This window comes from Bos grunniens, chromosome 3, assembly GCF_055505025.1.
Source record: "Bos grunniens cultivar Pamir isolate PY7600 chromosome 3, Bosgru_T2T1.0, whole genome shotgun sequence".
NCBI lineage: Eukaryota > Metazoa > Chordata > Mammalia > Artiodactyla > Bovidae > Bos > Bos grunniens.
Window position 1 is genome coordinate 55,725,468 of NC_141167.1, and position 26,188 is coordinate 55,751,655.

The window sequence follows — 26,188 nt, forward strand, 5'->3', positions numbered from 1 at the left end:
ATGATGTAAAATACACAATCTGAAGCTTTTTACTTTAGTGAGATTTTTCATGTCTAAAATTCTGTGGCATTCTACATTATTAAAAAACTGTATTTGTTACAGACATGCTAATAACACTTACTGACCAGGTATCAGAGATTTAAATGAATCTGTCATCAGTAAAAATAAACTTTCAATACAAAGGGAAAAGCCCTTAAAGTTCATGATCTTTTAAAATGTACAAATGGTTCCTAAAAGCAGCATTAAAAACTAAAGTCTGGATAGAAATCTGATATATAACCTACTAGCTATTATAGACTGGTAAGTCTTACACTAAAAATAATCAAGGATTTAAACTATATGTCATAGAACGCAGGTAAGAAAAGAGAGACTAAAAAAGGTAATGTTGAGATCATATCAATAAATTAATGCTATTTACATCCAAAGAACATATAATAATTAATTATTGTCTTGAACAACGTGAAAAACAAGAAAAAAAGCAAAGCCAGATTTAGAAATGTGAAGTGGGAAATTGCCTTACAATAGAAGAACCAGAAGACATCAAAATTGCAAAATGTGTCAGATGGTTACAGCGGCACGAGGTGTGGGTATCATTCGAGTGTGTCAGCTCACAGCCCTCTGAAGACCAGCTGCCATTCATGGTGTCAGGTAAGTAGTTCCAGAACGCACACTGACTCTTATATTTATCTGTGGTCTGAAAAAGAGACATTTCACTGATGAGAAAAGAGTCACACATATGATATCATTTCAGTTATATTTAAAATACTATTTTGCATAACAATATAATTAAAACCACGCCTAAAAGGTAAAGCATAAAATCAACACTAATAAGAGAGTGCTGCTGTTGTGTGAAAGAACTGAAGTTTTTCCTACGACCATGCTATATTTGATCAATTCTGTTTCATGTAGTTGTGAGAATTATTATCAACTGAGATCACGTAGGGGCTTCCCAGGGGGCTCAGTGATAAAGAATCTGCTTGCTAATGCAGGAAATGCAGGAGACCAGGGTTGGACTCCCGAGTCAGGAAGATCCCCGGGAGGAGGAAATGGCAACCTATTCCAGTGTTCTTGCCTGGAAAGTTCCATGGACTGAGGAGCCCGAAGGGCTAGAGGCCATGGGGTGGCCAAGAGTCAGACACGACTGAGCACTATCATGTATCTTATCTAGAATGGGGCATGACATATCTTTATTATCTTCAACAAATATTTATTGAGTATGCACTAGCTGTTAGTCATTGATCCAGGTGCTAAAAATAAAACACTGAACAAAACAGAAAAAGTGTTTGTATTGCTGACTTTATATTCTAATGAGAAGATGAGAAATTATTAAAAACGCCAGGGAAATGAGAGCAGGATTAATCTTGAGGAGGCTTCTCACAGGAAAAGATGTTTAAGAAAATACTTCAATTAAGTGACACTGTGAGCCCTAAAGACTTGGGAACAGAGGGTTCTGACAGTTGGAATGGAAAACAGAAAAGTTCTGAAGTGAGACTCAACGAACGTTCTCCAGATATATCTAGAAGCCAATGCAGTTCCAGTAATGAATGAGGTAAAGTGTGATGAGTGTAAGATTATAGATCACAGGGGCTGATCAAACGGATTACAGCATGATTGTTCAATACGCAGCAGAGTTCTCCTTGTCATATATTAACTAATCACAATACAATACCTAATGCACTTTAAGTTTTAATAAGTTATTCATAGAATGCTATATATCTATGCTAGTTTATCTTTAGAAATAAAACTATTTACAATTATATAACAATTTACAGTTAACCACGTGCTTTCTCACCCATTTTGTTTAATCTGATCCTCCAAAGAGCCTTGTGAAGAGGGTATTGTATTAAGAGACTAAGATATGTCAAAACTGTATTTAAGACCTGGTGGCTCGGGGGTAAAGAATCTATCTGCCAAGCAGGAGATGTGGGTTCGATTTCTGAGTTTGGAAGATCCCCTGCAGAAGGAAAGGGCAACCTACTGCAGTATACTTGCCTGGGAAATCCCATGGACAGAGGAGCCTGGCAGACTATAGTCCATGGGGTTGCAAAAGAGTTGGACATGACTCAGTGACTAAACAACAATAACAAATCATTGATAAGTGCAGTAAAACAGAATCAAACATAAATCTTCAGATTAAATATTTATTAAAGAAAATATTGCTGGTGGTTTAGTCATTATTCCTCGACCAAATCTTGCAATCCCATAGACTGAATCCCACCAGGCTCCTTTGTCCTTGGGATTCTCCAGGCAAGAACACTGGAGTGGGTGGCCATTCCTTTCTCCAGAGGATCTTCCTGACCCAGGGATCAAATCCAGGTCTCCCCATCACAGGCAGATTCTTTACTGAGTCAGTAGGGAAGCCCATATGTACACTACCATGCATAAAATTATAATGGCTTCTCTGGTGGCTCAATCAGTAAGATACATGCCTGCAATGCAGGAGACCCAGGTTTGATCCCTGGGTCGGGAAGAACCCCTGGAGAAGGAAATGGCAACCCCTCAGTATTCTTGCCTGAGAAATCCCACAGAGGGAGGAGCTTGGCCAGCTACAATCAGGGTCATGAGTTGGACACAATTTAGTGACTAAACCAAACTACCAACACATAGGCAAGGCAGAGAAACCAGAGATCAAATTGTCAACATCTGTTAGGTCACATAAAAAGCAAGAGAATTCCAGAAAAAACATCTACTTCTGATTCATTGACTAAAGTTTTGACTTTGTGGGTCACAACAAACTGTTCAATTCAGTTCAGTTCAGTTCACTTCAGTTGATCAGTCATGTCCGACTCTTTGCAACCCCATGAACCCCAGCACGTCAGGCCTCCCTGTCCATCACCAATTCCCAGAGGCCATCGAAACCCATGTCCATTGAGTTGGTGATGCCATCCAACCATCTCATCTTCTGTTGTCCCCTTCTCCTCCTGCCTTCAATCTTCGCCAGCATCAGGGTCTTTTCAAATGAGTCAGCTCTTTGCATCAGGTGGCCAAAGTATTGGAGTTTCAGCTTCAACATCAGTCCTTCCAATGAACACCCAGGACTGATCTCCTTTAGGATGGACTGGCTGGATCTCCTTGCAGTCCAAGGGACTCTCAAGAGTCTTCTCCAATACCACAGTTCAAAAGCATCAATTCTTTGGCACTCAGCTTTCTTTATAGTCCAACTCTCACATCCATACATGACCACTGGAAAAACCATAGCCTTGACTAGACGGACCTTTGTTGGCAAAGTCATGTCTATACTTTTTAATATGCTATCTAGGTTAGTCATAGCTTTCCTTCCAAGGAGTAAGCATCTTTTAATTTCATGGCTGCAGTCACCATCTGCAGTGATTTTGGAGCCCAGAAAAATAAAGTCAGCCACTGTTTCCACTGTTTCCTCTTCTATTTGCCATGAAGTGATGGGACCAGATGCCATGATCTTAGTTTTCTGAATGCTGAGCTTTAAGCCAACTTTTCACTCTCCTCTTTCACTTTCATCAAGAGGCTCTTTAGTTCTTCACTTTCTGCCATAAGGGTGGTATCATCTGCATATCTGAGGTAATTGATATTTCTCCTGGCAATCTTGATTCTAGCTTGTGCTTCCTCCAGCCCAGCATTTCTCATGATATACTCTGCATATAAGTTAAATAAGCTGGGTGACAATATACAGCCTTGACGTACTCCTTTTCCTATTTGGAACCAGTCTGTTGTTCCATGTCCAGTTCTAACTGTTGCTTCCTGACCTGCATACAGATTTCTCAAGAGGCAGATCAGGTGGTCTGGTATTCCCATCTCTTTCAGAATTTCCACAGTTTATTGTGATCCACACTGTCAAAGGCTTTGGCATAGTCAATAAAGCAGAAATAGATGTTTTTTCTTGAACTCTCTTGCTTTTTTGACAATCCAGCAGATGTTGGCAATTTGATCTCTGGTTCCTCTGCCTTTTCTAAAACCAGCTTGAATGTCTGGAAGTTCACGGTTCACATATTGCTGAAGCCTGGCTTGGAGAATTTTAAGCATCACTTTACTAGCGTGTGAGATGAGTGCAATTGTGTGGCAGTTTGAGCATTCTTTGGTATTGCCTTTCTTTGGGATTGGAATGAAAACCGACCTTTTCCAGTCCTGTGGCCACTGCTGAGTTTTCCAAATTTGCTGGCATATTCAGTGTAGCATTTTCACAACATCATCTTTCAGGATGTGAAATAGCTCAACTGGAATTCCATCACCTCCACTAGCTTTGTTCATAGTGATGCTTCCTAAGCCTGTGGAAAATTCTTAAAGTGGTGGGAATATCAGACCACCTTACCTGCCTCCTGCAAAACCTGTTTGCAGGTCAAGAAGCAACAGCTGGAATCAGACATGGAACAACAGACTGGTTCCAAATTGGGAATGGAGTATGTCAAAGCTCGTGTACTGTCACTCTGCTTATTTAACTTATATGCAGAGTACATCATGTGAAATGCCGGGCTGGACAAAGCACAAGCTGGAATTAAGATTTCTGGGAGAAATATCAATAACCTCCAATATGCAGATGACACCACCCTTATGGCAGAAAATGAAGAATTAAAGAGCCTCATGATGAAGGTGAAAGAGGAGAGTAAAAGAGCTGGCTTAAAACTCAACATTCAGAAAACTAAGATCAAGGTATCTAGTCCCATCACTTCATGACAAATAGATGGGGAAACAATGGAAACAGTGAGAGATTTTATTTTTTTTGGTTCCAAAATCACTGCAGATGGTTTTTGCAGCCACGAAATTAAAAGACGCTTGCCCCTTAGAAGAAAAGCTATGACCAACCAGACAGCGTATTAAAAAACAGAGACATTACTTTGCTGACAAAGCTATGGTTTTTCCAGTAGTCATGTATGGATGTGAGAGTTGGACTATAAAGAAAGCTCAGTGCCAAAGAATTGATGGTTTTGAACTGTGGTGTTGGAGAAGACTCTTGAGGGTCTCTTGGACAGCAAGGAGATCAAACCAGTCACTCCTAAAAGAAATAAACTCTGAATATTCATTGAAAGGACTGATACTGAAACTGAAGCTCCAGTACTTTGGCCACCTGATGTGAAGAACTGACCTATTAGAAAAGACCCTCACGCTGGGAAAGATTGAAGGCAGGCGAAGAAGGGGACGACAGAGGATGAGATGGCATCACCGACTCAATGGACATAAGTTTGAGCAAGCTCTGGGAGACAGTGAAGGACTGGGAAGCCTGTCATGATGCAGTCCATGGGGTTGCAAAGAGTCAGACATGACTGAGTAACTGAAGAATAACAACAAATATGTAAAACAGCTAGTGGGAAACTGCTGTACAGCACAGGGAGCTCAGCTGAAGGCTTTGGATGGCCTAGATGGGTAGGATGGGGGGTGGGGTGGAAGGGAGGTTCAAGAGGGAGGGAAATTTATACATATATAGCTGATTCTCTTTATTATACAGAAGAAACTAATACAATATTGTAAAGCAATTATACCCCAATTAAAATAACATAGAAAAACCATGAGACCACGTAAAAGAACAATGTATTTTTTTCTAGGATTAAAAGGTCATTTGCATTTAGTATCTGAAAATATCTAAACTTATTTTCCATTCTTAAAACATTTCACTCCTTCTTTTTCCCTCAGCAGAATGCCTATCAATGTTTAGGTCTGAGCTACTAGTTATTTGGATTTTCCATACACTTTAGTTTCTCTCTACATCAGGCATCTTTCTTTACAGTGACACATCTGGATTGTATGTAAGCATATATAGTGGTCCCTTGATAGCCACAGGTGATTGATTCCAGGACTCCTGTGCATCCTGAAAACCACAGATGCTTGAGTGACTTCTGGAAAATAGGGTTTGCATCTAACTTACGCACATCTTCTCAGATATTTTAAATCATCTCTAGATTACTTATAATATACAATAAAATGTAAATGCTATGTAAATAATTGATGGCCTGCAATAAATTCAAGTTTTGCTTTTTGGAACTTTCTGGAACTTTTCCCCCTCAAATATTTTCCATCTGTGTTTGGTTGAATTCATGGATGTGGAACCTGTGGATATGGAAGGCTGACTATACGTTCTTTGAGTCCCCTGTTACCCATAAACATGCAAATACAATTTTCAATTTGCATGACAACCTTGCCCAGCTTCAAGGTTCTCTAAATGGAGCTTCTGAGGCACTTTAATCATGTACTAGGACTGAAATTCAATTGAAAGCCCAAGAAACCATCAATGGTATGCAGCAAACCATATGATTTCGTGTTTCCCCGTTCACTTTTAGGTCTATAAAAAACCTAAATGCTTGGTTATTTCTAATCATATTTTTTTCACTACATGGTTTTAATTATATATGGATTTGAAAAAAGATTTAGAATAACAATAAAAGAGTAAAGTGAAAAAAAAAAGAGTAAAGTGGTCTCAGATACTTTCTTTAGGAAAAAATATTATAAACTTCTCTATGATTTCACTGTAATCAGCACCCAAATCCCTCCAAATATTGTTTTATATGACAATTATTAACCAAACATTTCCCTCATTACAAAAGTAATATTTGTCTCTTTGACATATTTTTATAACTTATTCCTTGAAGGTACAGAGATTTCCAAAATGAAAAATGTACTTTTAAAACTAAAATGTAGTTTAATTTCAGAGATCAAATACATAAAATTCTTTGGTATTCATTAGAAAGTATAAAAAGCACTGAAAGTACCAAGCTATTTATTTTTAGCTACACAGTTTTTTAATTTAGATCATTTTATTTGTTTTAATATTTTTGGCTGTGATGGATCTTCAGTGCTGTGTGGGCTTTCTCTACTTTCAGCAAGCAGGGGCTATGCTTTAGCTGCCTTGCGTGGGCTTCTCTTTGCAGTGGCTTCTCTAGTTGCAGAGCATGCGCTCTAGGATGTGGGCTTCAGTAGTTGGGAGCATGTGGGCTCAACAGTTGCGGTTCCTGGGCTCTAGAGCACAGCCTCAATAGTTGAGGCGCATGTGCTTAGGTGCTCTGTGGCATGCGGGGTCTTCCCGGACCAGGGATTGAACCCTTGTTTCCTGTATTGGCAGGCAAATTCCGAGCCACTGGGGAAGCCCCCAAAATATTTTATAGAAAAATTAGCTGAAATCACTTTACTCTTTGATTTTGAATTTGTAGGTTTAAACTCAAGAATTCACATACAATTAAAGTGACACAACAAAAAAACTCATTTCTTTGAATGTTTCACAATAATAATCAATAGTCACTAGAATTTCAACTTACCTTTATGTGATTTAATGTAAATGTTACTTTTTCAAGTTCGTATAATGTGGGTGGGTTTGAGCTAATTGAGAGTGAAATTACTGAAGAGATGACTCTTCCCTCTTCTTCAGCTTTATCATAACTTTGAGGTTCCAATAAGTTGTCAGATGATGAGAACAGAGGACCAATGCTCTTATAATATAAAAATGCAACTGCAACACTGCCTGTCAATCAAATAAAGGCATTCAGAAAAATTCTTAAAATAAACATAGAAGAGGCAGTTATACACATTCCCAGATACTGAAACGTGGGTCTTATTATATCTATGCTCACATCATCAAACAATATTAAAACAGGTTCTCTGACTTCTATGACTCTGATCATGGACTGTAGCAATTCCTTGGCACAAACTATAGTTAGGAGAAATTCTGTCCTAGATAAATTTACATCTAAGTGCTGAGTAAGAACCAAGGTGTTAGGTATACTTACTTGAAAAATAAAATCTTGACTTACTACATTGCTGGACAAGTGTATGAATTAGAAAGATACTGGTAAAAAATTATTGTATAACAAAAAAGATTTATAGTGTTAAGAAAGTTTATAACTGAAGAGTTGTGAGATGCCACTGAGTTCAGCCTCATGCCCACTGAAATGTTTCCTATTTAAATTGATGACATACGCAGTCTCAGGATAGGGAATTTATTGTCTTTCAAGGCAGCCATTTATCCGCACCCTCAGACTCCCCAGATGTAGCACATAACCCAGTACTAGGAATGTTACCAGATCAGTCCATACTATCTCATGACTATTTTTTCCTTAGCCTGGACTCTGCACCTACTTTACTGGATCTCAAATTGCCTCTGTTTTTGTAGAAGTTCATTATCACTGATATTAATTGTGTGAACAACTCAACATCAGCATCTATTGTCTTTTAAAATTCCCATCTTCACTTAGGTCATGTAACTTCTCTGCTGTATAGAATAATAGACAGTAAATTGAGGAATTTATATTCAGAATTTATTTATTTAGAATTAGAAGTTCTGGTTTTAGTCATTGCTTACACTTGTCTGTCCCTGGGTAAAGGTGAACATTCTCATGTAAAACATCATGAGTGAATAGTGATACTCCCCCTGGCTATTTACTTGGATAAGGTGGAGACCATGTACTATCATTATATGAGAGAGCTGTCTGTAAAATTTAAGATGCTATATTAAGATGATTATTGCTATACTTAATAACTGGAAACATTATATGCTTGCTTCGATGCTTGAACAACTTAGGAATAACTCTACCATATTCATTTGTTTCCTCAAATTTGTGACACCAGTAAATAATCTGAAAAGCACAAAATAATCACAATCATTAATACAAATGTGACAATGTCATCAAAAACAAAGGATTGTGATACAAAGCTGGAACTCTCCACATCACAATTTAATATATTTATTAGTAAACAGTATTCTTTGGGTATCATTATGTGAGCTAGAAGTTGCAAAAATATATCAATATGCTTTCTATCTCAGTCTAGAAAGGTACCAAAGACACCGCTAAGAGTCTTGCTGACATTCAGATACGTTACATATTTTCCTAAACTGTCAGCTCAGAGAAATGTTAGTATACCATGTTTGATCTAGTGAAATTATGATGGCTCTAGGAGATTGGCAGCTAACCCAGCATTTGCTATGGACAGACCTGGGTCAGAAGCAGAACCTGGAAACCTCTTAGGTGAACCTGACTTAGTCCAGTTGATGAACAAATTCATACAAAAGCAACTTCTCAGAGGTTGTAGGAGGGGATGGTTCAAAATCAAATGAAGCAGCATAAAGATAACATGGTTTAAAACTATCAATCACTCCTATCTTTTTTAAAGGAAACTATTTTTTAACATCAATTTTGAGTAAAAGAAGATGCATACCACATGGAATGGTTCAAAATACCTTTTTAATTTTTTTCTGAATATAGTTTTCAATAATTGTTCATTTTTATCATTTGGAACCTATTTTAATTTCCTATTTTAATTTCTCACTAATTCTAGGCCTGATCTGGCTTTTAATTTTCATATCAGTTCAGTATCTATTTTTGTAAACTAGTTCATTCATTAACGACAGACACCAAAATTCAGTACATAAAAAATATTAAAAATCCATCTGGGCCTTCTGTATTTTCCTACTGATGACATTATGCAGCTTTTAACTAATGCGTGTTTTCATTAACGGATTTTGTCAATAAACGAATAATTGCATGTAGATATCATTGAATGGGTTTGATCAGTTTGTTACACTTGTCCTTCTTTTAAAGATTCAACCTTGAGGAAAACAAATTTTCTTCTTCTGCATTCTTGAGAGCCAGTATTACTGTTCCTTTCAAATGTCAGAGTTTGCATGCATGATTATGAAATATAACAAACCTACTGTACACTCAGACAGGATCTCTTTGAGATATTAATTCCATGACAATTTTATCATCTGTCACTATGATAAGTATTTTCAATGTCTTTATTCTCAGTTTCTAAATCCTACTCAAATTGTCTTTGAAAATACAACAGTTTAACACATTCTTTGGATTTGCTCCTAAATATTATGTGTGTGCTTGGTTAATTAGAATATGATATAATGGGGTAAGAACCATGGGTCCAATGGCAGTATGGCTTAGTTATTTTTGCTTTTTTATGGCCATCTGTTCCCTACTTTTGAATAAAAAATGACAAGAAAAAAATTGAGAGGATAATATCAATGGATTAGAAACACATTTCCCATTAGTGCTGTAAAAATTTTTTTAAAAAGATATTTTTTCTGAGAATGAAAGCATAAACTGCTTTTTAACAATAAAGACAATGTATTTTTTTAAATAAAATGATGTCTATAAAGTGACATACGTGTATTATTACATATATTTTCCATTTTATGTATGATCACCTATACTTGCTTTGAGAAAATATTATAATCATGCTTTCTTTAGGTAATATATTTTGACCTATATGAGAACAACAATATTTCTATTATCAGCAGGGTTGTTACTTTTTTTTTTTTCTAAGTGCGTTGCACTGAGGACAGATAAATGGTTAAACTAGAATAGCAGCTGCTAGCTTGTCTGTGGTTAGGTGACAAGGAAAACCTATTCAGGGCTGATTTCTATGTTAACTCCTTCCCTTCAAGTTTTAGTTCTGTATTATCTGTTACATATATAGAGATAAATCCATTAACTTCTCGTGCTTTAGTTTTTTTGTCCATAAAATGAGGATGTTAGTTAGATAATTATAAAGTCATCTGCTAGTACTAGCACTCTTGGGTCACATTTCTTAAGAAACCCTGCCTTTAGTTTAGTTGAAGAGTTACTGTACAAAGACTAAGAAATGAACAGAAGAGAAATTCAAGCTTAAACAATAACTTTCTACCTTTTTTGAAAACTATTTCTATTTGTCTTCCTCACACAATCCCAAATTCAGGCTCACAATGGGGAATATGAAGGATTTCTGAAGAAGAACTATTAAAAGGACTTTATTAAAATTATGGCATCCACTGACTGCTGCAAAATGAGGAACAAAACGACAGTTCCTTTGTATATTTCCACTGGGATCCTAACAGTGTTAGACAATTACAGATTTGGAGGGTCAAGGACAAGAAGAATCTAGATATGAGCTAAAATTCTCCCCAGGTATTTTTATCATAATAAAAATATCAAATACAAATATAGAATTTCTATGTATAAACATATTTTTCTATAGAAAACCACACATGTTATAAACACATATGATACAAGCAAATCTATGGTATTTATTGCAAAACATTGAAATATTGTTTATAAGTTTGTTAAAGTCCTACCATTTGAATCATATGCAGTTTTTCTCTTTGGAAATATCTTTATATTATCTCCGTCCATATTCATATGGGGATGAATATATTTTATGTGATGTGAATCAAAAAAGAAAGCTTTGAGAGCTGAAACAAAAATATGAAAATAATAAATTCTCTGACATTAGTTTAATTAATATATTTAGTTAGAAAGAACTTGATCCATCATTATCATATTTCAACTCTTAATTACATCAGGTGGAATGAATGTATTCTGAACATGATGTCTAGACATTATAATGTGTATTTAAAAATTTAATTCAAGTTTATAGTTTTTTTATTACACTACAGCATTCATCATTTAATTCTATCTCTATTAATAAAAGAAAATATGTACACAAAGAAGCTATAAATCATAATTACTAAAGCAGACAAGAAATTATAATGTATTAGAGGATTATATCTACAACGTAATTTATTATATACAGAGTGACTGAATTAAATTCTTGAGTGATAATTTCCTTACCTGTGCATAGTCACCTTTTTCATGAACGGATACAGAAATTTATGAGTCACAATGCTTGTTATCTTAATTTTGAGTAACTGGTGAGTCCTGATGACATAAAGATTTTTGTATATCTACTACTGTACAGCAGGATAGTATCCAGAAAATATAATAGAGGTGTATGCGATGATTATTTCAGAAAGTGTACCTTGTTGCCTCAGAGCAACTTTACAGGCAAGCTCAGTTTGATCCAGATTCTTAAAAGTGTCAAGCATGAGATTTCATAAAGCAGGAAATATTCTAATTTGTTATGTTAATTGCTTTATATTACTGAAAGGCAAATGATTCCTAATGAGAAATTAAAATATACTACATTCATGACAAAGATATATGCCCAAAGGATTTCAATGTTAAAAATAAGAATCAGATTATTGCAGAAACAATAAAAATTATGCTTGTGAACTGGTGTTAGAAGTCAGGATGGCATTACCTTTAGGGGTCAGGAGTGGTTGGCAAGGGGGATGTGGGGTCTTCTGAGGTGTTATTATACAGATGTGTTCATTTTGTGAAAATTCATCAACTTATATTCATTTGATAAATACATTTGTCTTTATATGGGTTATAATTCAATAAAAGTTTGACTTTAAATATATTACATCCAGAAAATCTATTTATACTATCACCGGTCAAGACAGATCCTGCCAAGTCATGAGATGACAAGGAAGTAAGGTTCTCTGAGCATTTAAATGATAAACAGTTCAGAAATAGGAAAAGGTGAAAGTTGCAAGTAGGAGACAAATCTCATGCATTCATCCTTTTTATTCAAACTTCATTCATACCCACTCTTGTGATATGCTTCATCATTTACATCTGTACTGCCAATTTAATTAACGGCAGTTTAGATACTTTTCATCTCTTTTGAGAATGGCTTCTTTGGAAAACACTATTGCCTTGAAATTGACCTTGACTTCTTACCTATATCACTTGAATTAGTATCAAACTGAGTGGTCTTTTGAAAGTTCTGAGATATCCTTAAGGTAGCCTGCTCAGCAGTATGTATCAGTTTTGTGAGATGAGTTATTCTCTGATTTGTAGATAACTTGTCCCAAACTGTAAATGTATCCTTTTGAACAAAATTATTCAGAGTTTTTACAAATTCCTGTTGAAAAAAAGTGTACCTTTTAAAAATGTTGGAATCTTACATTAATCACAGATGTAAGGAAACTTTTAAACTTATATTGAGTTAAAGCTCAACATACTTACAGTAAGAGTTGAATTAGAAGAGGTGTCCTTGGCTGAATTCGAGCTGTTCATATAACCCAATAATGGGGATGATTCAGCTAATACTTCTGTATATGCAATTATATCCATCGGTGAAAGATCTTTCAAAGAATTTCTATAGACTTCTCGTAGCAAAGCCACAGGTTCTTCTATGTGTCTAATCTGAACAAATATGAGTTCAGAAAAAGAAAACCAGCTTAAAGCACTATTGGGTCTTTGCAAGAATACAGGTTACATGTTAAATATGTTTTTTTCACTCCTATACGTAAGCTATCAGACTACAACTAAACCCCAACATGAAGCAATGAAACCTGAAAGTATTTATAAAGGATTAGCAAATAGCTTAAAAAGCATAGAAGTTACTTCAGAAAGGCAATGTACATTTGAATTTATCATTTTAAACTAGCTTTTAAAATGTATAATAAATTATGACTTAATTTGAATTAGGTTTTAGTAAACCAGAAATTTTTTTACATGATAAAATGGCAATTTGCTTTACCTGATTGCTAATGAGTCATATTGAAACTCACTTCTAATCATAGGACAATAATTTCATGGACATCTTACTCTTTGGAATAATATTGCTTTGGTGCACAAAATCCAATTGCATACAACTATGTCTCCTTAGAATGTGGAAATGGCCTGTGGTCAAAATGTGTTTTTACTATTTTACCCATCAAATTTCTTAACACGTTGTAATAACTTGCCAGTGTATAGAATAGTGAAAAAGTAACTTACATTAAATACATGTCTTCTTCAATATTTTGGGGATTTTCAAATTAATTTTATCTGACACCCAAACAAAATACTTGGATCTTTATATGTAAATTTTTCAACTCTACATGAAGATCAACAGTTTGTTACTCTTAAAAAAAATGTGCCTTTGGAAAGATTGTAACTGAAACTAAAATGTCAAAACAGAATAAAATTTAATTCAACTCTTTTACTCACTTTTGTTAAAGTTTTATTAATATTTTCAGCAACACAGGCATTATCTAAATGGCAGTCTGGATTCACAATTTCTGTAGAAAAAAAATAGTTATGTATTAAGTTTCAAAAAATATTTTCCCTAAGATAATTATATTGATTCCAATGATTTTGCTCACTTATTTAGATATTAAGACACATTCTTAACATTTGAGTTTTATTTTTATTTATTCATGAAAGTTCATTTATTTAAAACATTTTTTATTATTATTTAAGTTTTACTCCTCATAAAAATTCACTTATTTTTATTTGTTAAAATGCAAACTATTTTATGGAAAATAGAAAATTATAGTTACTGAAAGGAATAGGGTATATGGGGTCAGTGGTAAAGAACCCGCCTACCAGTGCAGGAGATGGGGTTTGATCCCTGGGTTGGGAAGAGCCCCTGGAGAAAGAAATGACAACTCACTCCAGTGTTTTTGCCTGGGAAACCCCCTGGACAGAAGGAGCCTGGCAGTCTACAGTGCATGGAGTCACAGAGTTGGACATGACTTAGTGACTAAACAACAATTACATAAAACGTGATCTACATTTGCCATTAAATAACACATCTTCCATTATTTCATTTTATAGATAAAGGACTACTGGCACGTTTCTTGGAAGGTGTAGCTCTTTGATACTTCAAAACTATGCAGTCATATTTTATATAGTGCTTTAAGATTTTGTTTTTTGATATGGACCATTTTTAAAGGCTTTATTGAATTTGTTACTAGTGGCTCAGCTGGTAAAGAATCCACCTACAATGAGGGAGACCTGGGTTTGATCCCTGAGTTGGGAAGATCGCCTGGAGAAGTGAAAGGCTACCCACTTCAGTATTCTGGCCTGGAGAATTCCATAGACTATATAGTCCATGGGGTTGCAAAGAGTCGGACATGACTGAGTGAATTTCACTTTTTTGGCTGTGAGGCATGTGGGATCTTAGTTTCTCAACCAGGGATTGAACTTGCACCCCCCTGTATTGGAAGGTGAAGTCTTAACCACTGGACCACCAGAGAAGTCCCCATAGGGCTTTGATAACATATAAAATTAAATAGTATATTTATTTTGGCAATAAATGCTATCAATAGGTATAAACAGTGATTTCCTGTGGATGTCTGATAACCTTCCCTGCAGGAACAGTTATAGCCACCATTAATTTTTTTACACAGTTCATTTTCACCACAGGCAAATGATTCACTGTCCTCATCAATATCTGGAAATATTTGAAAAATAAAGATTTTAATCTAGTGCTCATATAGTTGCTACTTTGTTAATAATAGTATTACATACTGTTAGTAATTTAATATCAAATTACATAAGAAAGCAAGACAAGTGCCATCATCTGGAAAAGGACAGGGCAAACTTAGCTGCATATATTTTCAACTTTCTTTTGGTCAATCCATTTGGACAGTATATTGAAAATGTTATTCATAGACCAACACTTGAATTGCTTTCTGAACAGCAGGATTCATCAGCAAAATTATTAAGTCATAATTTCCATCATTGATGATGCAATGTTTATTCCTAATTAAATAATAATCTAATTTCAAAAACACATTTAGAAACAAACGTTCTCTGTTTTCTAGTATTAAACTGATTGAACAACTCAGTTTAGAATAATCTGGAGGGCAAAAAAAAAAAAAAGAGTAGCCCATTTTCTTTCCAAGGCTTCATTTTTCCATATGTGCATGCTAAGTTGTTTCAGTTCAGTTCAGTTGCTCAGTTGTGTCCAACTCTTTGCGACCCCATGAACCGTAGCATGCGAGGCCTCCCTGTCCATCATCAAATCCCGGAGTCCACCTAAACCCTGTCCATCGAGTCGGTGATGCCGTTCAACCATCTCATACTCTGTCGTCCCCTCCTCCTGCCCTCAATCTTTCCCAGTATCAGGGTCTTTTCCAGTGAGTCAGCTCTTTGCCTCAGGTGGCCAAAGTATTGGAGTTTCAGCTTCAACATCAGTCCTTCCAATGAACACCCAGGACTGATCTCCTTTAGGATGGACTGGTTGGATCTCCTTGCAGTCCAAGGGACTCTCAAAGAGTCTTCTCCAACATCACAGTTCAAAAGCATCAAGTCTTCAGTGCTCAGCTTTCTTTATAGTCCAACTCTCACATCCATGCATGACCACTGGAAAAAACATAGCCTTGACTAGATGGACCTTTGTTGGCAAAGTAATGTGGTTTTTTAATATGCTGTCTACGTTGGTCATAACTTTCCTTCCAAGGAGTAAGCGTCTTTTAATTTCATGGCTGCAGTCACCATCTGCAGTGATTTTGGAGCCCAGAAAAATAAAGTCAACCACTGTTTCCCACTGTTTCCCCATCTATTTGCCATGAAGTGATGGGACCAGATGCCATGATCTTAGTTTTCTGAATGTTGAACTTTAAGCCAACTTTTTTACTCTCCTCTTTCACTTTCATCAAGGGGCTCTTTAGTTCCTCTTCACTTTCTACCATAAGGGTGGTGTCATCATGCACATATGAGATTATTGATATTTCTCCCAGCAATCTTGATTCCAGCTTGTGCTTCATCCAGCCCAGCGTTTCTCATGATGTATACTGCATATAAGTTAAATAAGCAGGGTGATAATATACAGCCTTGACATACTCCTTTTCCTATTTGGAACCAGTCTGTTGTTCCATGTCCAGTTCTAACTGGTGCTTCCTGACCTGCATACAGGTTTCTCAAGAGGCAGGTCAGGTGGTCTGGTATTCCCATCTCTTCAGAATTTTCCACAGTTTATTGTGATCCACACAGTCAAAGGCTTTGGCATAGTCAATAAAGCAGATATAGATGGTTTTCTTGAACTCTCTTGCTTTTTCAATGATCCAGTGGATGTTGGCAATTTGATCTCTGGTTCCTCTGCCTTTTCTAAAACCAGCTTGAACATCTGGAAGTTCACAGTTCACGTATTGCTGAAGCCTGGCTTGGAGAATTTTAAGCATTACTTTACTAGCATGTGAGATGAGTGCAATTGTGAGGTAGTTTGAGCATTCTTTGGCATTGCCTTTCTTTGGGATTGGAATTAAACTGACCTTTTCCAGTCCTGTGGCCACTGTTTAGCTTTCCAAATTTGCTGGCATATTGAGTGCAGCACTTTCACAGCATCATCTTTCAGGATTTGAAATAGCTCAACTGGAATTCCATCACCTCCACTAGCTTTGTTCATAGTGATGCTTCCTAAGGCCCCCTTGACTTCACATTACAGGATGTCTGGCTCTAGGTGAGTGATCACACCATCGTGATTATCTGGGTCGTGAAGCTCTTTTTTGTACAGTTCTTCTGTGTATTCTTGCCACCTCTTCTTAATATCTTCTGCTTCTGTTAAGTCCCTACCATTTCTGTCCTTTATTGAGCCCATCTTGGCATGAAATGTTGCCTTGGTATCTCTAATTTTCTTGAAGAGATCCCTAGTCTTTCCTATTCTATTATTTTCCTCTATTTCTTTGCATTGATCACTGAGGAAGGCTTTCTTATCTCTCCTTGCTATTCTTTGAAACTCTGTATTCAAATGGGTATATCTTTCCTTTTCTCCTTTGTTTTTCGCTTCCCTTGTTTTCACAGATATTTGTAAGGCCTCCTCAGACAGCCATTTTGATTTTTTGCATTTCTTTTTCTTGGGGATGGTCTTGATTCCTGTCTCCTGTAGTGTCATGAACTTCCATCCATAGTTCATCATGCACTCTGCCTATCAGATCTAGTCCCTTAAATCTATTTCTCACTTCCACTGTATAGTCATAAGGGATTTGTGTCCAACTCTTTCCAACTCTATGGACTGTAGCCCTCCAGGCTCCTTGGTCCATGGGATTCTTCAGGCAAGAATGCTGGAGTGGGTGGCCATTTCATACTCCAGGAGATCTTCCCAACTTAGGGGCTGAACCCATATCTCTTATGCCTCCTGCATTGGCAAGGAGGCTTCTTTACCACTAGCATCATCTGGGACGCCCCTCATTTTTCTGTATAAGTTAACTGAAAAAATTAAGATGTAGCAGAATGTGTGATTCAGTGTCCTTAAAATCTTATTCAAACTTACAACTTTTGTTCAGGGTATATTTTGCCATCATTCTTAATACGTAGTCATCATAGATAAAGTAACAAATTGTACAGAATTAAGTCTTAGATTTTCAGTATATATCAAAGCTACAATAAAAGTGATAGGTTATAAACTCACATAATTTATATTCTTAATTTAAAATTTTACATACTATAATGAGGAGTGAAATATATCTTAAAATTACAAAGACAGTATAAATACTCTGCCAGTAGGCAAAGATCCAATATGGAATGACTCCAAGGGACTGAATAGTCCAGATAATTACCTTAAATTAATGCAGAAATTTCTTTGCTCCTAAGTCTAGCTCTCCATGTTAGAGAATAAGTCTGTAATTCTGAATATATAATTTGATTTTTTAAAAACGAATACAGTAGCACGATACTGTTTGCCTTTTTATAAAGGGAGAGTAATCAAGATACAATTAAAATGTCATCTCATTAGATATATAAAATGTAGCTGATCCAAATTTCTCATTTTAAAAATGCAAAATGGTATAAACACCCTCCTCAACCCCCATTAAACCTCACACCACCAGGTAGTAAGTCTCATCTGTTCTTAAAGAAATTTCCATTTGCTAAATAGGTGATGGTACTGGATTTAAGAAGATGATTAGCGGGCCTGGAAAAGCAGTAGAAAACGCCTTGTTCTTCTGCCAAGGCTATTTGGTCATGATCTGTCTGTGTGTGCTCATTCAGTCAGTCATGTCTGATTTTTGGCAGCCACATGGACTGTATCCCACCAAGCTTTTCTGTCCATGGAATATTCCAGACAAGAATACTGGAGTGGGTTGCCATTCCCTCCTCCAGGGGATCGTCCAGACCCAGGGATTGAACCCACATCTCCTGCATCTCCTGCTTTGGCAGGCAGATTCTTTACCACTGTGCCACCTGAAAAGTCCCCAGTCATGATCTGTATTACCCAGATATCCAGTCCTCTACTTTTAAAGGAATAAATGCTGCCCTAGCACCTTCACTCTCTTCCTGAATTTCTATACACATGTTGTCATAAACTGTCACTTCACACACACACACACACGACAGAAATAAAGGAGGGGGTGACAGCTGTTGGCTCTTGAGAATCATTAGGGAAAACTTTCCAGTTTGGGCTGAAGTAAAGCTGCTAGTGGACAGCAGACTAGAATTAATATTTTTCATGAAATCAAGAAGAGAGAAAAAATAAAAGAAAGCAAAAGACTAGTCTTTTTTGGAGCAGTGTTGAATAAATTATTTGTGTAGCACCCAAATAAGGATAGTATCCCAATGAAGGTGTGAAGAGATCCATGAAGTATCATAAACAGAAAAATTCATTTCATGGGAAAGAAAGCTATATTCTCCAAATACCCTTATTTCACATTTTCAGATGCCTTCTACGGTTAATTGGAAACGAAGTGTTGATTTCTCTCAATTTCAAAATCATTTAGAAAGGTGCAACTTTTCTTGGGAACTTTATCCAAATCCAATCTCTGAAAAACATACTGATTTTAACTTTGCAAATGCCAAATTAATCCTCCCTCATGCCTTTGGACATAAGTGTACACAGTCTTGGGGTTCCCTGGTGGCTCAGACAGTATCATTGCTCTTGACAGTTTCAGCTTTCCCCCGTGTATTCTATACACCCTGTGGTCCTTATTTTGGGTTCTCTGCTATGGTTTCAGCTCTACCAGCACCCACTCAGCTGTTTGCTATCCCAGCATGTCAGCCTTGAACCAACTAAGGCATTTCAACTTCTGAATTCACCAAGTGACAGAATGTTAATCTTAAAAATAATGATTTTTAAGGGTCATACCCTTGGAGATGAATATTTGAAATTAGGATTATGCAAATTTTATATTCTGACTCCAAATATTCTAGAAGAATATTAATCACCTTACCAAAGATAGGTTTTTTAAACCTTTGTTACCCCATCAAAGACATGTTTTCTGAATTATATACTTTCCTTGTTTACATTATTGTTCCCCTAGCTTTTTACTAAAATATAGATATTAAGTTTGCTATCCTTCTCACTCTGGGCCTCAGCAGTAGAACCTACTGAGTTTAATGTAGTGATGGAGTGTGTGACCACCACAACTGGCTGTGTGCCAGGATAGTCAAGGAGCTTCCACTATCTTCAGAATATCACTCTATACCTCCTTGCTACCTAGTAGTATGAAAAGATTCATAAAATACTGAAAAAGTATCTCATGCTCAAATAGGATAAAACTGGCTTAGCCCAAATAAGTGTGACTGCCATTTTACATCACGGTCCACAATAATATCTCTTGCAATTTCTTGTAGGACCTAGGATCTGACAAAAACCAGTATGTATCCTCCTTCCTACAGGTAAAAGTCCTGTGGAAGACCTTACTTCAAATCCTGACTCTAATTTTCATTAGCTCTATGACCCCGGGCGATACCATAAAATACCCTTATGGCTAACAAACACATGAAAAGATGCTCAACATCACTCATTATCAGAGAAATGCAAATCAAAACCACTATGAGGTACCATTTCACGCCAGTCAGAATGGCTGCGATCCAAAAGTCTACAAGCAATAAATGCTGGAGAGGGTGTGGAGAAAAGGGAACCCTCTTACACTGTTGGTGGGAATGCAAACTAGTACAGCTACTATGGAAAACAGTGTGGAGATTCCTTAAAAAACTGGAAATAGAACTGCCATATGACCCAGCAATCCCACTGCTGGGCATACACATTGAGGAAACCAGAAGGGAAAGAGACACGTGTACCCCAATGTTCATCGCAGCACTGTTTATAATAGCCAGGACATGGAAGCAACCTAGATGTCCATCAGCAGATGAATGGATAAGAAAGCTGTGGTACATATACACAATGGAGTATTACTCAGCCATTAAAAAGAATACATTTGAATCAGTTCTAATGGGATGGATGAAACTGGAGCCTATTATACAGAGTGAAGTAAGCCAGAAAGAAAAACACCAATACAGTATACTAACGCATATATATGGAATTTAGAAAGATGGTAACAATAACCCTGTGTACGAGACAGCAAAAGAGACACTGATGTATAGAACAGTCTTATGGACTCTGTTGGAGAGGGAGAGGGTGGGAAGATTTGGGAGAATGGCATTGAAACATGTATAATATCATGTATGAAACGAGTTGCCAGTCCAGGTTCAATGCACGATACTGGATGCTTGGGGCTGGTGCACTGGGACAATCCAGAGGGATGGTATGGGGAGGGAGGAGGGAGGAGGGTTCAGGATGGGGAACACATGTATACCTGTGGCGGATCCATTTCGATATTTGGCAAAACTAATACAATATTGTAAAGTTTAAAAATAAAATAAAATTTAAAAAAAAGGGTTCTTTTTCATAACAAATGAGGAAATGTATGTAAAGGTGTTTGGAGGGGTGCCTAAGATACAGTAGGTGCCTGATATTGTAACTGAGAATCAGGTTCAATGATTCTATTCAGATTGTGTGTTCTCTTAATAGCATAAGCCCCGTGAGTATGTAGGTTTAGAGAAAACACAATGATAATGAGTGTCTTGTTAAATTGCCATGTTTTGGTACTCCCTAGAGCTGTAAAAGAGAAAAAGCACCCTTTCCCCCATTTTAATGAAAGATAAATTGCTGCCATATAATTATTTCAACTAGGCTAGAACTGATAAGCTGTATTTAATAAGTGATCCACTTTTTCCATTACCAAACTAACACTCAGCTTAATACCAATAACTTGATTTCACTAAATGTAAGTATGTCATAATATGCACTTCCTTGTTCTGCAAATAAAAAAATTCATTTGCTTTTTCATTAATACAATTATGCTTGTTTTTCATGTCTACAATGAGCCAAACCAGCAGCATTTTATCATAATCTTTTTTCAAAGCATGATTATATGATTGCTTTAATTTTCATAATTTTCATCAATACCTGAATTTTCTAATGTTGTGTAACTCACAGACTGCAAAAAAAAAAAAAAAAAAAGATAAAATGTTCAATTACTGGAAGTAATTTGCAAAGACAAAATTGAATTTTAACAGTATTCAAAGCCAGAAAAAAACTATCAGAGTACCTAAGACAACAAGACAAAAAAATGACAAGTAGTAAACACTGCTCTTATGAACACAGAAAACGTGAAATCCTTGGGTTCTACTCATTTGGTTTTGGAAAGTCATACTACTGAATGCTTCAGTCTCCCCACTTGTGAACAATATCTCTTGGGACCTGGGCACCAGAAGTTCTATTTTACTGTGATTCAAAGGAGAAGAAAAATAGGAATGATGCTCAATCTCACTCAAAGACTTCTCCAAAGGATTATTTCATCTGTTTAAAAGAGTATTTCAAAAGACTAAAGATAAAGAATTTTGCTTGGGTAATTTCTTGTCATGTGCTGGAGGTTTTCCTTATATATTTATAGATGTTCTTAATGACTATAATTGGGCTTCCCAGGTGGCACTAGTGGTAAAGAACTCACCTACCAATGCAGGAGATGCAATCCCTGGGTCGGGAAGGTCCCCTGGAGTTGGCATAGCAACCCACTCCAGTATTCTTGACTGGAGAATCCACATGGACAGAGGAGCCTGGTGGGCTAAGAGCTGGACACAACTGAAGTGACTTAGCACACATGCAATCACTATAATTACCAGATATGTCAAATTCAAGGATTAGCTAAACTTTCAAATCATAGGCAGTACACTACAAGGTAAAACACTAAGGTAAAAAGAAAATAGAATTATGCTTCTCTGTTCAAATTCCCTGAAGATTATCATAGTTAACAATGAAAATTACTACAGGACTGGAAAGAAAAAAAAAAAAACAAACAGAAAAGAAACAGTTACTCTGCTTCTGAGAAAAGCTTAATCTTTGAGGACAACAAAACTCGTGAGAATAACAATTTTCCAGAGAAAGATTTTTTTCATTGAATGATCCATCAAACAAAACAGGTGGAAACTGCAGAACTCAATATTGGATGGTATGCATGGTAAGTTGCTTTAATTGTGTCCGACTCTGCGACCCCATGAACTGTAGCTCACAGGATACTGGATATTGGGTTTTAATCTAAGTTATTGTGTTTACTGAGCTCTTAAAAGAGCTAAAAGGAGAATTAGCAAAAATGTAGGGCTCTTCCACAGTATCTCAATAATAACTGAGTATTGGGAGGAAGTCTTAAATTACAAATGTATTCAGTTTAGTCGCTCAGTCGTGTCCAACTCTTTTGGAATGCCATGGACTGCCACATGCAGGCTTCCCTGTCCATCACCAACTCCCGGAGTTTACCCCAACTCATGTCCATTGAGTCGGTGATGTCATCCAACCTCTCATCCTCTGTTGTCCCCTTCTCCTCCTGCCTTCAAACTTTCCCAGCATCGGGGTCTTTTCCAATGAGTCAATTCTTTTCATCAGGTGGCCAAAGTATTAGAGTTTCAGCTTCAATATCAGTCCTTCCAATGAATATTCAGGACTGATTTCCTTTAGGATGGACTGGTTGGATCTCCTTGCAGTCCAAGAGACTCTCAAGAGTCTTCTCCAACAACACAGTTCAAAAGCATCAATTCTTTGGTGCTCAGCTTTCTTCACAGTCCAACTATCACATCCATACATGACTGCTGGAAAAATCATAGCTTTGACTATATGGACCTTTGTTGGTAAAGTAATGTCTCTGCTTTTTAAAATGCTGTCTAGGTTGGTCATAACTTTTCTTCCAAGGAGCAAGTGTCCTTTAACTTCATGGCTGTAGTCTCCATCTGCAGTGATTTTGGAGTCCCCCAAAATAAAGTCTCTCACTGTTTCCATTGTTTCCCCATCTATTTGCCATGAAGTGATGGGACCGAATGCCATGATCTTAGCTTTCTGAATGCTGAGTTTTAACTTTTTCACTCTCCTCTTTCACCTTCATCACGAGCCTCTTTAGTTCTTCTTCACTTTCTGCCATAAGGGTGATGTCATCTGTGTATGTGGGGTTATTGGTATTTCTCCTGGCAATCTTGATTCCAGCTTGTGCTTCATCCAGCCTGGCAGTTCGCATGATGTACTTTGCATATAAGTTAAATAAGCAGGGTGAAAATATGCAGACTTGACTTACTACTTTCCTGATTTGGAACCAGTCTGTTGTTCCATGTTCAGTTCTAACTGTTGCTTCTTGACCTGCACACAGATTTCTCAGGATCTTAGGAAGCATCACTACAAACAAAGCTCATGGAGGTGATGGAATTCCAGTTCAGCTATTTCAAATCCTAAAAGAAGATGCCGTGAATGTGCTGCACTCAATATGCCAGCAAATTTGGTAAACTGAGCAGCGGCCACAGGACTGGAAAAGGTCAGTTTTCATTCCAATCCCAAAGAAAGGCAACACCAAAGAATGTTCAAAGTACTGCACAATTGGACTCATCTCACAGGCTAGCAAAGTAATGCTCAAAATTCACCAAGCCAGGCTTCAACAGTACATGAACCATGAGCTTCCAGATGTTCAAGCTGGTTTTAGAAAAGGCAGAGGAACCAGAGATCAAATCGCCAACATCCACTGGATCATCAAAAAAGCAAGAGAGTTTCAGAAAAACATCTACTTTTGCTTTACTGACTACACCAAAGCCTTTGACTGTGTAGATCACAAATGTATTACCCTTCCATAAAATGTTGGCTTTCGGTCATCTTTGTGTGTGTTTTCTCTGTGCTTATGATTAATTTTTCTCTAAATAAGAATTCTTTACGTTTAAGAGATACAGACAGAGAACTATATATCCCTCTGTGGACTGAGGTGTATCAAAAATAAACATAATCAGATGACAAATGCCTTGTAGAGACAAGAGGGAATGGAAAGTACAGTTAAAATTGCATTAAATTTCAGTAATTAAGGTGTTCCAAGTTAGATTTTTTCATTAACTGAAAATTTTCTAGTTATATAGCTACAAAGTTAGAACTTTACTAAAGTTAAAGATATGTACACATTATATAACATTCTAAGACTCGAAACATGAGTTTAGGTTTGAGAAGAACAAAGAGCAAGGTACTATACATTTTCTGGGAAGGCTTTAATTTCTCGAATATATTGTACTGATGTAATCCAATAAAAATTTTTGCTGCAAACAATCCAGATAAAATCATAATTCAACAGAAAGAGATTTATTTCCTCATATTTTACATCATGTATGGCCTTGTAAAGTTTGATTCACTATATTTGCATGATCCAGATTCATGTGTGAGATTTAAATGGTCACCCATTTGAGATTCCTGTGGAAATATCAGTGGCATTCTAGGTAGAAGACTGTGGTTTTAACCTTCCCTTTATCCTAAATGTGTGACTTTTCACTTCCCTTGGCTATAATAGGAGAATATGATCTTCCTTATTTAGGTGAAAGAGAAAACGCTGTGAACTCAAAGTACACAAGACAGGATAATTTCTTTGATACAGACATTTCAATGAGAAATTCTCTTTGAACATTATCTCCTGACTTATCATGTGTGTTTGCCTGGAAAATCCCATGGACGGAGGAGCCTGGTAAGCTGCAGTCCATGGGGTCGCTAAGAGTCGGACACGACTGAGCGACTTGACTTTCACTTTTCTCTTTCATGCATTGGAAAAGAAAATGGCAACCCACTCCAGTGTTCTTGCCTGGGGAATCCCAGGGACGGCGGAGCCTGGTGGGCTGCCGTCTATGGGGTCGCACAGAGTCGGACACGACTGAAGCGACTTAGCATAGAATAGCATAGCATAATAATAACATTGCCAGACTTCTCCTTAGCTCACTGATGAGAACTTTACTGGGGCTGATCTAAAGCTTTAGTGTGACTGGATGTCTCTCATTTAACTATGAAAGGTAGAAGCAGTACCTTACCCCTGCCCATGGTGCATGTTCCGTCCTGAGCTTATCTCATATCTAGTCCTGGCTATGTGATCAAACTCTCAGGGCCTCAGTTCATCCACTAATTTTATACATAATTGTCAATTATAATCATACTAGCTACTGGTAAACTAGGCAATTTTTAGAAACCATGATTAAGATGATTTATAATTTGTTTTCAAAGTTAAAGTCTTTGGTTCCAGAGAATCTGTCTCTGAAAACTGTTCATCTTTTCTACAGTTTTCTACAATTTTTTTCTCAGACTATAGTATCTGATAAATCAAATGTGTGACCAAAATACAATAGAATGACATTAAAAAATCTAGATACTCTCTCACAATATTTTACTTAGGAATTGAACTGCAATTACTTTTATCCCTCCAGAAGACACTGTAGTTACTTCTAAATAGGTCGGGGTTCAAAAAAACTGAATGCAGATCTTAAATGTGACAAACTTTCGGTGGGCAGCAGCAGTGCTGCCTAGAGTGAACATCACTAGTGTTCACAAGCAATGACTATCTGAACACTTTCCAGGAAAACATGGGGCCCCTCTCAGAGTGCATATTTATAAAACCATTACTATCTGGTGATACTAA

At 36.8% G+C, this 26,188-nt stretch overlaps 1 protein-coding gene across 9 annotated transcripts in view; it reads right to left on the bottom strand.

Moving 5' to 3' along the window:
- ADGRL4 (adhesion G protein-coupled receptor L4) overlaps positions 1-26,188 on the bottom strand; it is a 144,449-nt gene that overhangs the window by 38,365 nt on the left and 79,896 nt on the right. For 3 of the 9 annotated variants that reach the window (XM_086390766.1, XM_086390764.1, XM_086390768.1), the window contains 6 exons: positions 13,725-13,795; positions 12,756-12,935; positions 12,468-12,651; positions 11,018-11,134; positions 7,218-7,420; positions 521-694 (listed from right to left, as the gene is read on the bottom strand). In XM_086390766.1, the coding sequence (XP_086246892.1) occupies positions 521-694; positions 7,218-7,420; positions 11,018-11,134; positions 12,468-12,651; positions 12,756-12,935; positions 13,725-13,795 (929 nt within the window). Of the gene's footprint in view, positions 1-520; positions 695-7,217; positions 7,421-11,017; positions 11,135-12,467; positions 12,652-12,755; positions 12,936-13,724; positions 13,796-22,228; positions 22,388-26,188 lie in introns of all 9 variants that reach the window. The other 6 variants (XM_086390761.1, XM_086390765.1, XM_086390769.1 and 3 more) reach the window with 4 other exon arrangements.